Source organism: Ammospiza nelsoni, chromosome 4 (genome assembly GCF_027579445.1).
Source record: "Ammospiza nelsoni isolate bAmmNel1 chromosome 4, bAmmNel1.pri, whole genome shotgun sequence".
Classification (NCBI taxonomy): domain Eukaryota; kingdom Metazoa; phylum Chordata; class Aves; order Passeriformes; family Passerellidae; genus Ammospiza; species Ammospiza nelsoni.
The window spans coordinates 54,804,596-54,819,181 of record NC_080636.1 but is presented as its reverse complement, the minus strand read 5'-3'; the positions used below and the strand labels follow the sequence as shown (position 1 = coordinate 54,819,181).

At 45.5% G+C, this 14,586-nt stretch overlaps 1 protein-coding gene across 1 annotated transcript in view; it reads right to left on the bottom strand.

The window, feature by feature from the left end:
* Positions 1–14,385, bottom strand: part of ZNF827 (zinc finger protein 827) — a 100,205-nt gene extending 85,820 nt beyond the window's left edge. The window contains exon 1 of the mRNA XM_059471286.1: positions 14,205–14,385. Within this exon, the coding sequence (XP_059327269.1) occupies positions 14,205–14,247 (43 nt within the window). The 5' untranslated portion in view covers positions 14,248–14,385. The remainder of the gene's footprint in view (positions 1–14,204) is intronic.
* Positions 14,386–14,586: the final 201 nt, after the last annotated feature.

The following is a 14,586-nucleotide window of genomic DNA, read 5'->3' as shown; positions in this document are numbered from 1 at the left end:
CATTCTTCAATAGCATCTAACTCCATGAATAAGATTTTATATCCTTTGGCAGGTCATTAATGAAACCTTCTTTAAGAAGTTGCTTGTGAAACACAGAACTGGTGTCTCTATTAGGAAATTCTAAGCAGAAACACAAAACTACCTTATCTTAAACATAGTCTAGCTGCAAAGCAAAGGCTCAGTTACTCATTTCCAAATGGCTACGTGCTTTCTGGTAGTTCAGTCCTGGGTCACAGGAGCCTCCATACCAAACTGAAGTAATTATGAATTCTACAGTTTCTTAGGTCACATTTTGTATCCTTTAGGTGCCAAAAACCAAAACAAAACCAAACCCCCCCAAAAAACACAGGAAAACTTTGCTTTCTAATCTTCATTTAACCTGGTAACAAATAAAATTGGTGGTCTGCTATATTTTGCATACCTGTGTTCTCTGCTCTTGAGCTACATCTATAAACTGCCTGCTCTTACTGAGTGCTCTTACTCATCAGCCAACAATTCATCTTCATTAAGGCCTGCCCCTGACCTGCCACCTCCCCAGACCTGGGTGCAGTGACAGCTGTCTCAACCCTTTACTGTGACAAAATGCATCTTCATTGCCTGAAATGCACTGCAAACTTCAGCACTCACAACCCCAACAGTAAAAAGAGGAGGCACAGGAATTCTCAAATGTTCCTCGCAATGTACAGCAGCCAAGAACAAAGTGATGCATTTGTGCTACAGATTATTGCACTGCTGATTAACCATCAATAGCTGTGACCCATTTTAGTGTGCCTGTCATCTAAAATTGACAGGGTCACCACAGCAACATGATTTTTGTCACCCTTACAGGTGGAAAGGAAGCAGAGGAGAAGTTGCAAGCATCAATGCAGCTGGCAAAAGAAGTCAAAAAAGTGTTCAAACATATCACTTTATTGCATACAGACAATTTGCAATGAAAATAAATAATTCCCTGATCACAGCTGCAACTTGGCATCATGGCCTGGGAATGGCCATAAGTTTAAAAAAGTTCTCAAGTTACCTGAAAGACTAAAATTGATCTAAAATCTACACAAAAAAACCCTGTAAATCACCTATGTTCTGACCTGTGCATAGCAATTCTCAACTTTCCTAGGAGACAAGCCATTGACCAAAAGGCTAATTGAGGCACCAAAACCAGGCTGGCTGATTACCTGCTCCTTCACCCATTCATTCCAAGGAGTTGCCCTCGTGTGTTGTACACACCATATAGGATCGTGCCCTTAAGCAATCCAGAGTAAATTTACCATAGCCATCACCATGTATCAGAAAAAATTGTCTGCTAAGGTTGATAAATCAGTCAATTACCTGCTTCCTTGGCTTTTATTCCTGTGTAAATGTTTTCAACCTGACATTAGCAATACCTATAAGAAGATGACCCACACATTGCCAAAACCAACTATTTAAATTACTAGCAAATCCTTAATTACTATAAACAAGATTACAACAGGCTTGCTTAAAAAATGTTTCTAAATACCAAAGCGATAGCTCCAGAAAATGAAGCTCCCTTGCTGTCATTATTTGAGGCTGCTGGTTCCACATTAACTCTGGCTCTGTGTAGGACCCTCAGAGCTGCCTCAACCCACCTGAACATCACAGAGCAGCTGCTGTTTCTCCATCACCACTCCTTGCCTGGCTGAGCACAAACACAGGGCAGGAGGTTCCCAATCCCTCATCTCCTCCTACAAGGTCTAAATCACCTTCCTCCCCAGGCCATGCACCCCCCTCATGTCTATAAAATAGGGAGAAATCTTGAACGTAGAGGAAGGTAAAGACAAACACTATTTAAACACTGCAATTATTGATTTCCTCTTCAAGGCAGAGCTGCTTCAGTGCCCCTGGTGGGAATCTCAAGAACAGTCCAATTCTCCCAGGTGGCAGAAGTGTTGAAAATCTACAGGCCATGGTCCTTGCCAGTGAGCTAATTTGGGCTAAAAATGGAATGTTAAACTTATGGCAAGGTAGATGCACAGGATCTCAGGTAAAATTTCCCTTTCCATACCTCCTCTCTCACTGGCAATAGCAGGAGATTCCTAGAACAGGAGAACAGAAAATAGCTAATGCACAGATACTGAAACCAAAAGAATGATTATAAGTATCATCCTTCTTCCTCTACACACAGAAGTTATTAAACACAATGGAATGTGCAATATAACTGGTTTCCTGTATCTCTTTAGAGGCACAGTCAAGTTTGGAAATTGAGAGGTGACAAACTGTGACCAGGGTTTGTACAAGGACAGACTGATGTAAGCCTAGTACAGCTCTGACACTTGAGGAAAGCTCTGTTAGAAGTTTTCAGCAGAGCTGCAAAACACACAGCAGCACCCAGAACACATCTAGTCATTTAAAGAAGCATGTTTTCCAACTTTTTCCCCACTGACCTCTGCTCCTCTTAGGGACAACTACTCTACAGATGCAGAACCTCAATGGCCTAGCTCAGCTTACCCAAGAAACTACTAAGTGTATCTTTCCTATAGGACCTAACTAGAAAACAGGCTGTCATTTAGGCTGAAATTAATTTTTTGTTTGGTCAGATGTGCCTAGGACAGCAGGTTAGCAGGTTAACTCCCTGGCTTGTACTCCTATGCACTGTACGCAACCAACAAAGGTGGAGGAAACAAAATTTCCTTGTCTCTCATGCACAAGGTAATCTTTGAGAGCACTTTCTGAAGTCTTACAGCTACCACAGAAAATAGAAATTCAGGAGACATTTGTCTGAAAGAGCAATCAGAAGCCCTACAGAAGAACATGGTACTTCTGATCTGCCTTCTCCACAACTACAGTCTCTAATTTCCTAAGGCAGGCCAAAAATGTCAGGGATGATACAAATGGCAACCTTTACTTCTCTCCAATGCTTAAAGGCATGTTGTATCTTCTCTTGAAGCGGTTCCAAACAACTTCTCTTTCTATTAACTTCTGAAACCACCAATAGCACTCAGGGTGTGACACTGATAAAGTACTGCTATTGCCAAAATGAAAAATGGCTATTTCTTCCTCTACTTTCCTACCTTTTCCTGACCAATCTTCTTCAGATGGCATAGAAAGCTTATTATAAATACTGACTGGCAAAGGGTGAAAAAGAGAAGAATTATCAGCAATAAAAACAGTGATTACACCACAAGTGTTTTTGAAGAAAGAGAAAAAGAAGATAGATAGATCTCATCAGTGCACTATTGCTATACAAGGATTAAAGCTGAAAAAAGCCATGTGTGAAGCTCTGCCCATAGGTGTGAAGATTCTCTAAAGAAAACTTCCTGTTGAGCCACAAGTTTAGAAAAAAAAACAAAACTAACCAAACAAGCACTCAAAAAGCGAGATCTGATGTCTGTATACTGTCCTGCTGAGCCTCCAAACATACCCCAACAGCTCTGTCATTGCAAACTAGAACTCCTGGACCCAAAGCTGTTTAAGGAACACAGTTACAGCTCACAGCACCAGAAAAATAGCAAGAGAAAAAATTTTGCTTGTGAAGGGTGGTTTTAATCTCCCAGGCACAAGGTTAACCCAGGTTAACCCTTCTGTCTGGGGAAGGCAGAAGAACACACTCTCTCTATCTGTCTCTCTATTGCTGCAAGTGTCTGGCTGGCTGCTCTTCACAGGAAGGACATACTGGAGTTTGAAAAACTGTCAAAGAACTGGTTGTGTTTGCCTATCGTGATAAGATGATGTGCTGTTGTACATCCTGACTATGTCTATTTGACTTCTTTGGCTAGCTCATAATTTCCTTCTCTGAGCATGAATAAGACATCTCAATTTCCCAGCAATCCCTGTGGCATCCTGGCAAAAGCAGCTCATTCCACTAAATTCAGAAGAACAGTTACCACCACATATTCAATAATGCCAGCACTCCTGCCTGATTTCCAGGCAGGGCCAGGTTCTCTCCTGTGACATACCTGGGTATGTGGCAAAGGAGGAGCACAGCAGGAGCTCAGATTGTCCCTTGTGGTTTCTAACCCAGCCTCAGCCTGGAGATCAGCTTAGCAGCAGCAGCTGGAAATGGCTCTTAACAAGCAGTAAGTAGATCAGAATGCATCTCAGCTGTGGTTTCATCTCTAACCCTTCCCATCTCTGATGCACAACCTATTCCAAGCTGCAGTGATATGAAGATGTATGAAATAATAGGATTATTCCTCTCCTAGAAACATCCCCATGCAATGAGAATCCCCATCTGGGGGACCAATGCAACTTCCATAGCATTTGCATCACCCTAGCACTACAAGGGAGATCAGAAGAAGGCTGCAAAGATGGACCATTCCTGATAATAGACATTTAGTACAATTTAAAAAATAATGTTGAGGGAATTCACTGAAGTCATCTTAAATTATTCTATTTATGGAAGTCAGAAAGGTAGCAACAACAAACACTGGGAACTTTCTTTCCCTTTTACTAACATGCAGAAAGAGAAAAAGCCACATTAAGCACTCAAAACATTGACTCTTGGAAAAGGACTTTTAAAATACATGAAATTGTTGCTTTAGAACACATTTATTAAAGATGTTCCAGGGATCAACAAAGTAAAAGAAACAACAAAGCCAACTAGAAATCCCTGTCATCTTAATATGCAGGTGGCAATAAGCAGAGCATGGGGAGCCTCAGATCAAGGGGCTACAGTGCCTGTAATTATCCCTACTGTGCTCACAACCCCTATCAAGGGGTCACAAAGCAAAGGGAGGAGCTCACAAACTGTGTGGATGGCAATATTCAACCACAGCAGGTGACAACAATCACAGCACCTGCTTTAACAAAAATCCCTTTTTGTTTTAACTAGTTTCTGTTTATTTTTGCTATAAGCAACTTCTCCTGCTCGATTTCTGGTAAATAATGGGCTCCTCATTTACCATTTTACTCTGCCCCATTGCTCACCCAAGGTGTTTTGTACTCATTAACCTTCCAACTGGTTCAGAAACAAAAAGTTTAGATTTCAGATGCAGAAATTATTCCCTCCTGTGCTTATCACAGGAATCTAGTTGCCTATAATTTCATCTTTTCCTCTCTCCCAAAGTCAGATTAGAACATGGCAAATTATATTCCTGAGTTTCTAATTCCTCCCACAAGGATGACATTATGGTAAGGTACCTAAGAGAAGTTTCAAGAAGCGTTTGTTTTGTCGTGCTGTGTTTGCTACCAAAGACAGCTGCTTTCTCTGTCCCTGGGAGGATTGCTTGGGGTTAACAAGCAAAGCCATATAGGAGAGGATTAGGAAGCTACTCATAGTGGTAGGAGAGCACACAGCAGCAGCAGATCACAAGGAACAGGCACTGCCCACTCCCAGACACATGGTTTTATGCACTACACCTCAACTTTCAGCCTTAACTCAGAGGTCACATAACCAATGTGCAAGCACTCAATTAGAAGTGGACATTTCTCAAAACTTATCTTATTTTAAAGAAAGTTAGGATTCTGTGCCAAACTCCAAGGACAAGAAACTACTGCTATGGCTACTTAGGGCACAGGCACAGCAGAAATTACAGCAACGTGTTTTGACATTCTGTGTAAAATCCACCTAAAATTTCCATAAAGGGGAATAGTAGAAGTGAAGAGGAAGTTTCATGTTCATGTCTATTCCATTCCCAGCTTTTTCTGCTGAACAAACAAACAGGTGTGACAGTGGTAGTGGAACTTGATTTTACTTTTCCAAAGTGCATTTCTTGGCTGAGAACTCTGTGGGCTTTACCAAGAACTTTTATGAAGGCCAGTAAAAGCCTTCAAAGACAACAACTTTGATTCTTTTGAGTGCGTGTCCATACAAAATAAGTGCTATGCAGTGATATCTGAGCCAACTGGAATATACCCACAAGTAGTAGAGCTGAATTAACCTGGGCACACTGTTGTGATAACAGCCTCCTGTACACAAGGCAGCTTATTTAGAGCTTGCTTTGTTATCTCAGTGTGGCACAGCACTGTGCAGGAAGACAATATAAACAATTATGATGAAGCATATTTAGGTCTTATGGGCAATGTTCAAGTACCTCAAGGTGGGCAGAAGAGCTCCCTTCAGAGTTATTCACTGTGCAAAGAACTCCCTTTGGCAAAGCAGAATTGACAAAAGGATTATGTCAGCCTTTCCTTTCCAGAATGAGGAGCAGGGTGAGAGCCTGGGGGCAGCAGAAATTGGAGCAGCTCTAGGCTGTTATGCTTACTCTGGTGCCTGAGAAGGGCTCCTCATCAGCTCAAAGTGTCAGAAACAGAGAGGTAGGTAGGAGGAAGTTCTGCTCCAAACACATAAAGAAATGGGTCCTCAGTCATTAGTTGCCAGGTCTAGATTTGGCACAGAGGTTTATAAAGGGAGAGACTCTGGCTGTGCTTCAAGAAAGCACACAAGCACAGCTACACCACCAGCTGCTGTCTAAATGCACTTGTCTGCCACCCTCTCTGTTCCTTACTTTGCACTCCAGATAATGATCATCTAGTTGAGGAAGATCTGTTCGTATTTTAATTTTTGAGATGAGTAATTATTTGTCCTACTACACAAATCAAAGAGAAGTCTAGAAGCTTGCAAAGAATTTGTGTTCATTAAAGTCACACATTTTTCATTAAGCTAAAAACACACTTAGTAAAAACAGCAACTCTTTTAATGCATTTTTCTAAAAGTTACTTGCCCTGATACACAATGTAACAAGCACCAAGATTCAAGACATGTCTAAAATGAGAAGTTGTAACTTTAAAGCAAGTTTGTGCCAAATCTTTTCCCTTTCAGAAACTTTCAGATAAAACTTGAGACCACGCAGGAAAGAATTATTTGCACCTGCATAGAAAGCCCTGCAACAGAGGAAAACCACATCCAAGCTGCAAACCCCAGATGAGGGCCAGCAGAGCTACAAACCCTTCTTGAGGAAGGGAGCTCTTAGAGTAGGGCCATGCAGAATTCAAAGAGATAAGGACACTAGCTCAGCTTTGAATTTCTTCAAAAATGTTATTTCTATCCTAGTGAGAGCACCCCAAATAAAAGAAAAAACCTGCAGATGTTTGGAACCTAATTTCATTTGCTGAAACTGCTGATTATACCACTCATTAAAAGACTGCTACCACTTGGTAACCCTTTAATTTTTAATGGGATTTATTCTAAACAAATTCTAAGCAACTAAATCATCAGTCTCGCATGCAACCTTCCCTCTCCTGGTCTGCTGTGCTATCAGCACTAGTCACTCTTTCCCCTCTGCTCCCAATCCTGTTGTCTAAATACTGAAAAGAATGAGGAAAAAGGACTGTTTATGCAGCCCAGTTCTTCTCTCTTCACTAAATGTTTCTCAGAAGAAAACCCCAAACATGACTTTTGTGTTGTTCCAAACTACCCTAACTCAGACTCTGTGTGAATTCTTAACCTGCAAAATGGAACAGCCTTATCTTAGTGTTAGGCTTAACTTGGAACTCCAATACTCAGTATAATTATGCCCCAAACAAATCCCTTGAAAGGCAGAAGAAATTTCAAGGAATAGAGCTAACTCCTAAACTGTCAGGTTTAGACAGGACATTCAAACTGGACATTCAAAATATTTGGTGTCTAGACCAAGAAAGATACCAAGCAAGGAAAAGAGAAACTGTCTTTGGGAGCATAACAGTACCATAAAGGTGACTAAGTCTGCAAAAAAAGAAAACCTGAAAGACAAGCTTTAAAGTGAGCTTATGGGTACAAGTTGCTGAATCCTTCACTGCAGTAGCCACAATGCAGTTTGTAAGTGCAGCATTGATGCTGTCTTTACCCTAGAGCATGTACCCCTTCAAATGAAGTATGGGTCTGAGGTTCTTCATTAAACTACATTTAAAAAGGAAAATCCCTGGAGAAAGGGGTATCATCCACCTTTTTGAATGTTTGGGGTTTTTTTCCTTTACCTCAAAATAAATAAATTATTATTTTTCATGCCCATATCAATACATCGCACATATTGTTCAGAGAAAACATTTAAGGTAGAACAAAAAAAAAGTTTTACTTTGGGGGGCAAAAAGAGAGAGGAAGAAAACTCTCCCCATCCCCATGAAAACTGGATTCTATTACATACTGCTGGCTACTTTGCAGTCCAGGTATTTTGTATATTATTATTATTTTTGAAAGGCATATGGTACTTTAGCCTCCAAACATCCTGGAGGGATTTGCATGCGTAAACCCAAATGATACAAATCATGTACCATGAATAGCAAACCAGGCAACAAAAAACTAGGAAAAAACCCCAAACTGTTATTTAGAAGATATACTCTTAAAGAACTCCAGAGTCATGCTTGAAAAGCTGCAATAGTAAAAGGATTCTGGACACAAGACATATCAGCTCTCCTTAACCATCTGAACTCTTGTCTATATTATGATTTCTTTGCAATGTGAAAGGGAAAAAAAAAAGTCCTCTATACAGTGTTTCATGACAAATCACATGCCTTGTGAAGCTTCATGTTAGAAACCCTTTTAACTTCCAAAAAGTCCTCTTTTGTAGGTCATGCTCTCATTATCTTGCTCTGGGATCTGGTCTGATTAAATTATAGGAAATTACTAATACTTCACTTTGAACAGCCAGCTCCTCCTGGCTCCTCTTCTTCCTTCTTTTTTTTTCTAAACTTAATTCCTCCTACTCCTGCCTTCTTACATATGAGAAAGACAACAATCACTCTGCTAGAAAGATTAAGTCATACTCATTCTTCATCCATTTTAAAAGTAAAAATGTGTTCTGTCTGCATGCTCTTACATTTCCCATTCCACTGCTCTCCCTGCTGGTTTGCTGTTTGGCCAACTCTAAGGTTTGTGGTTTTGTTCTAAATCTTTGGCACCCCTACCCCCTCTAAAATCTCACTCATAAGATCCTAAAGACTTAATTAACTTAATGAGCACAACACTGACTCTTTAGTAGCCCAATCTATGCTCCAGAGTGATTTATCCATATTTTGTACCATCAGACAACACTAAGACATAGCCTACCATTGATCTGCTTTAGACATTTATCAGTGAATGATCTTGTAAAAGTGACTTAGTTCATGTAAGAAACAAATCAGCATACAAATTTAAAGAGACAGACTTTACATGTCAGAAAGGGTCCCCATAAAGGGGGAAGGTATTTTTGAAAAATCTGTGAAGACTTCATTAGCACAAGATGGACAAAATGAGAGAAGTGTTTTCAGATGGTGTAATGGGGTTGTTACTCAATCCACCAAAAGGCTGATGTTTATTTGAGAGGTGCATTACAGCACCACCAGCACAACCATAATGAAAACATTGAAATTATTAACCTCATCAAGAATAATAATTTTCCCTATGTGGATTCTCTTGTGAACTATATGCCATATCAAGATCCCTGCAGCGGTAAGAGGTCAAAAATAGTAAGCATGTTAGAAGAATAAATAAAACATGTTAGAAGAATAAATAAAAGGTTCCCCTTATACATGCCATATGTGCGAGTAAAGTAAAAATTTCATCTGAAAGAGAAGGATTGCTGCTCCTGGCAAAAGTGTTTTGCCTTAGAGGCAACTCTTAAATACCAAAAAACAGCAAAAGCACTCCTGACATTGGGAAGTCTTTTGAAAAACCCATCCAATGCATCCTCTCTTACTATGAGAAAGTATCAGATGAAGTGAGCTGCAGAAATAAAAAATGAAGGAAGCTCTAAATCACTGTTAATTTACTTGACAGCACCTTTTTTCCTGTGATGATATAATCAAGCAATAAAGACACAATATAATAAAAAGTTTCACAGAGTTCAAGTGTTTTTTACTGTATAGAAACAGCTGAACACTTCAGCACAGTATCTGGAACATCCAACACTGTATCTGACCATGAAAGGAAGAAGAGTTACACCAGCTCATAGTCAGATATCCAACTTTTGATACGGAAACTAATACTGTATCAATTCTGCATCTCCTCCTTTAACAAAACAACTCCAGCAGAAACAGTCACTGCAGTTTGTCCTGCACTGAAAACATTCCTCAGAAACTAGCAGCAGTTCAAACTTCTCAATGTAGCATTTAATTCTGCCTGAGACTGTAATAAATGCAAGCTTTGAATAAATGGAATTGTGGCATTCATTCGCAAATTGCACTGCTGACAAGCCTCCGAGACAGAACCAACCCCAAGGAGTATCGATTGCTGCACTTAAGGCAACATAGTGCTCTGGATCTTAAACATTTACTCGAGTGCCTGAAGAATTCCCAAAACTTTTACTTTTCAGGCTGAGCTCTTCCGAGTCACACGAGCAGCTCAGAGGTAGCAGACTTTCAGGAATCCTTGGTAAAGAAAACAACAGCCTGAGGTAGAATGGGAAGCGAGGCAACAAGGAGAAGAAAGACAGGGTTGTGTTTATATATATATATATTTTTAAAGATTCTTATGCTGAGTAAGTGAGAAACAAATATCTAACTGCTAAAGTAGCTGAAAGGGAAAAAAACTCCTAATGCACAAACACACAGAAATGAGCAAAATTCCTTAAAACATTCCAGTGGAAGTGGATTGACTTGCCAAGGTAGCCACATCCAAACGTAATCATAAGACACACATGTACTGGGCAAAAAATTCAAGTTATAGACTTAATTCTGCCATTGTAAATCAAGTCCAGACAGCTGCAGTACTTTGTTTGGGTATGAACAAGCCATTGTCTGTCAAGGAACACCTAAAATCCTTTCCTCATTCATTTGTATCTTAAATTAAGAAGGATGCGCTTTCTTTTGTGTTTCACAGAGTGTGATTGAAGACATTCTGCTGGCATCTGTGGCTAAACAGTTCCCCAAACTTGGCTTCTTTGGACACAAAATCTCCACTTTACAATACATGTAAATGCTGGAGCCTCACAGGGCCCATCCATCTGACTGAACCCTGAGGTTCATCCTGCTGTGAGCAGGGGGCTAGGCCAGACAACCTCCAAAAGACCCTTCCAAACTAAATTATGTTGCAAACAACTCCAGTGACTGAAAGCTCAACCTTAACTCTGCCATTTTAAGCAGATGCCACCCAAACACATTATTATTGTATCTAATAATATCAACCCCTCTCTTCCCTCAAACACTGAGATGTCAGTATCTAGCAGCTCCCTTGGAACTGAATTAAACTCTTGCAGCAGCCTGGTACATCTCCAGCAAAGCCTTGTACAGAGCACTTCTTCACCATCACCATGTTTTTTGGCAGGGCAGTCTCCTCAAGTGAAACTACCTGCAGATGTAGGTGAGGGCTGTCCAGTGGAGTCAGTGGGCAGAAGTATAAAATCAGGGTGCCAGCCAGCAGTGACAGCAATCCTCAGGTGCTCTGCCGGGTACGTAACAGTGCATGAGGGATTAATGAAGGCCTAGAGATCCTGAGAACAGGGCTTGCTACCCAAGCTGCACTAGAGCCAGCAAGGACTTGCCAAGCTAAGTTACATTTGCTCAGTTACACTGTAACATTCACAAATCATTCTGTGTGTCGACATGTGACTATTTATTCACAGACAATCGCAACAGAAGCCGAAATATCCCAGGGAGGTTTGGTAAGATGCTACATCACTTAGGTGTCCCGGAGAGCGTTCATGCACCAGCAGCAACCTGTAACATGACTTGGGAGTGAACCACAGCACGGCACCTGCAGTGGGGCAGAGCCAAGGTTGAGCACAGAGGCTGACAGCTCCTTCTGGGATGGCATGGGGCACTTTATATTCTTCTGCCACCATTGATACTTCAACATGAAATACACCCTCTGTCCCGCTAACAAATGTGTTGCTGAAACCAGCGAGAATTAGAGAATAAAAACGTATTTTACATTGAGTACCCATTAAAGCAATGTGTTGCTTAAAAAAAACCCAAAAGACAACAAAAAAATAAAACAAAAAACCCCATCCAAACCAAATCACTATTTACACCATCTGCACACTGAATTCCAAGGTATTTTCCTGATCTAAAACACTATTACTCTAAGTTAACCAAAGGATCATTACTATTGTCAGATAACAGCTCTTGATCCAGGGCAATCTAGTTGCAAAAGAAATTAAAATAAATAAATACACTGAAAGGTAGCATTCGTGTGGGATGAAGGTGGGTGCTCCTTTCACACACCAGGGAAAAAGAATCCCTCCTCCCATGAACTGAACTACAAAAATAATCCGAAAGAAGTACAAATTAGGCCGAGTATTTAAAAAAAAAAATCAAAATAATAACACACGCCGAAGTCTACGTGCACAATGAAGGCAATTGTTCCTCGGCCCAGAAAAAGCCGTGACTTCCCCCGGCGCGGCGGTCAGGAGGTCGGGGCCGCGGGCGGCCTCAGCCGCAACCCGGAGGCGGGGGCAGCGCAGGGCCGGGCCCGGCGGAGTCGAGCCGGGCCGAGCCGAGCCCCCGCCGCCGCGCTCGGCAGCGCCCGGCCGAGCTAAGATGGAGCCCAGGTTTGATGTCAGCCCCAGGGGCGGGCGGAGGGCAGCGCCGGGGCGGGAGCGAGGGCAAGGTCAGCCGCCAGCCCGGCGCGGCCCTGCCGCCTCCGCCCGCCCCGGGAGCCCCGCGGGGCTCCTGCCGAGCCGGGCCCGCCGCGGCCGCCCCCCGGAACGCCCCGGAGCGCCCGGGCTTGGCCCCTGCCCCCGCCCGCCGCGCCGGGGCCGGGCCGCTGCAGAGGCGGGCGCTGCTCTCCCGCCGCTCCCCACGAGCCGAGCCCGGCCACGCTCTGCGGGAGGAACCGCGGCTGCTGCTCAGCTCCTCCGGCGAGCGGACCCCAAAGGGCTGTGCGGGGGCAAACGGCAAGAGGAAGGGAGAAAGGGGGAGGAAATCCCCAAAACCAACCTCAAACATCAACCCCCCCGAAGCAAGCCCACCACAACTCATGCCCTTGCCTCGAGGCGGCAGGAAGGGAAAAAGGGAGACAAATCTTTGGGGGGCTGCGAGCGCTTCCCCCTCGCCCCCAGCCTGCCGCCCCCCGCGCCCCCATCTCCCATCCTGGCCCATATGCCGGTGCGGGAAGGGCGCGGGGAGCGCTGCCCCAGCCTTGTGCCCGCAGAGCGGAGCGGGGGCCGGGCCGCGCTCCGCCCGCAGCGGCGCCCCGCGGGCAGGGGCAGGAGCCGCCCCGGTGAACTCCCGGTGACCGAGCCCGGCTCCGGCACCGGCGGCTCAGCTCTCGCCCTGCCCCGAGCTCGGCGCGGAGGGGCTGCAGGCACGCTCCGAGCAGATGTGTCGGGGACAGACAAATGACCCCCTCCATCCACCCCACGCTCTCCTTAAAGCAGCCCTGGGGCCATGCAGGGGCAGAGTATTTTTAGGTCCCTTCCCCTCCTCTCCGCCTCCCTCTCAATAGCTGCCGAGCGCTGAATACAAGCAGAGGGGGGGAGAGGGAGCGGGAGAAAAGTTAACTGTTTTGCAAAGAGGGGAGAAACAGGCAGGGAGGGGGGAGGGAGCGATCGGGAGCAGGGCAGAGTGAGCCGTGTCAGGGGATGTGTGTGTGGATGCGTGTGTGTGTGTGCGAGCGCAGTGGGTGCCCGCGGGCGGAGGATCGGATGCACTTTAGCCCTGTGCTCTGCTGCTCTCGTCTGGGGCAGAGCCGCCGAAGCCTGAGTCTCGCCTGGCTCGCCTGACCCTTCATTTCACTGCGGCCAGGAGGAGCCCGGAGCCCGCCACCGCCTCCTCTCCCTGCTCTGCAGGGACCTCGCCTGCCACGGTCTGCCTCCCCGCCGCCCCCTCCCACGCCGCCGGCGGCGGCCGCGGCCCCCTCCGGGGTGGCCCCGGGGTCGGTGTGGGGTGCCCCGCCGGCCCCCTCGGCAGCCGCTGCCCGCCTACCCCCCGCTCCCGGGCCGCCCAGCCCCTCCGCAACCTTTAGCCGGGGACAGACCTCTCGGCTGGTTCCGCACAAGACGCCAGCAGCCGCTTCCCCTCTCGCCGCCCTCCCCTCCCGTGCTTAGCCCCCCTCCCCACCCCAATAAAACAGACCCCCCTCCCTCCGGCCCCAAAGAGAAACCCACACCGCCCCCCCTCCACCCCCCCCTCAGCACAAATGCACAATCACGGGCGAGGGGAGGGAGAGGGAGGAAAGGGCGAGAGACGCGAAGAAAGAAGGGGGGAAAGGAGAGAGAGGAAAAATTAAAAGGGCACAAGGCTGTTCATCACCAACATGGCTGCCTTAGCTCAGACCTAAAAGAGGAATAACCCAGGCTGTGTCTTTGTCAGTTTCACCTCTGTAACCCTAAACTAATGCACGAAACGACGGAGGCGGCTGCAGAGGGGAAGGAGACGGGGAGAGGAGGAAGGAGAAAATGGCAAAAAGAGGGGGCACTTACGTGAAGAGAGGCGCTTGGGCTGCTCCTGCTTCCTCCTGGGCATTTTCCCCCTTTTTTCACATTCTCCTCCTTGGTTTAACGGGAGATCAAATAAGACCGGGAGGGGGGGGCACGGACAGGCACAAAGCCGGGGCCCCCGGGGGAGCCGCTAACCGGGGCGGGTTTTCCCTCTTCGCCGAGGGAAAGGGGGCTTGAAGCCGGTTTTCTCGGAGCCACCGCGAAGGGCTCCGTCTCCCCCTCTCTTTCTTTTCCTCTCCCCCCCACCCCCCACCCCCCCACCCCCCCGCAACCCGGTCGTGCACCTGGCTTGTCCCCGGTCGCAGTATCCCTCAGCGGCCGGGGATGTGTTCCCGGCGGGCGGGCGGGCGCCGGGCGCCGTGCC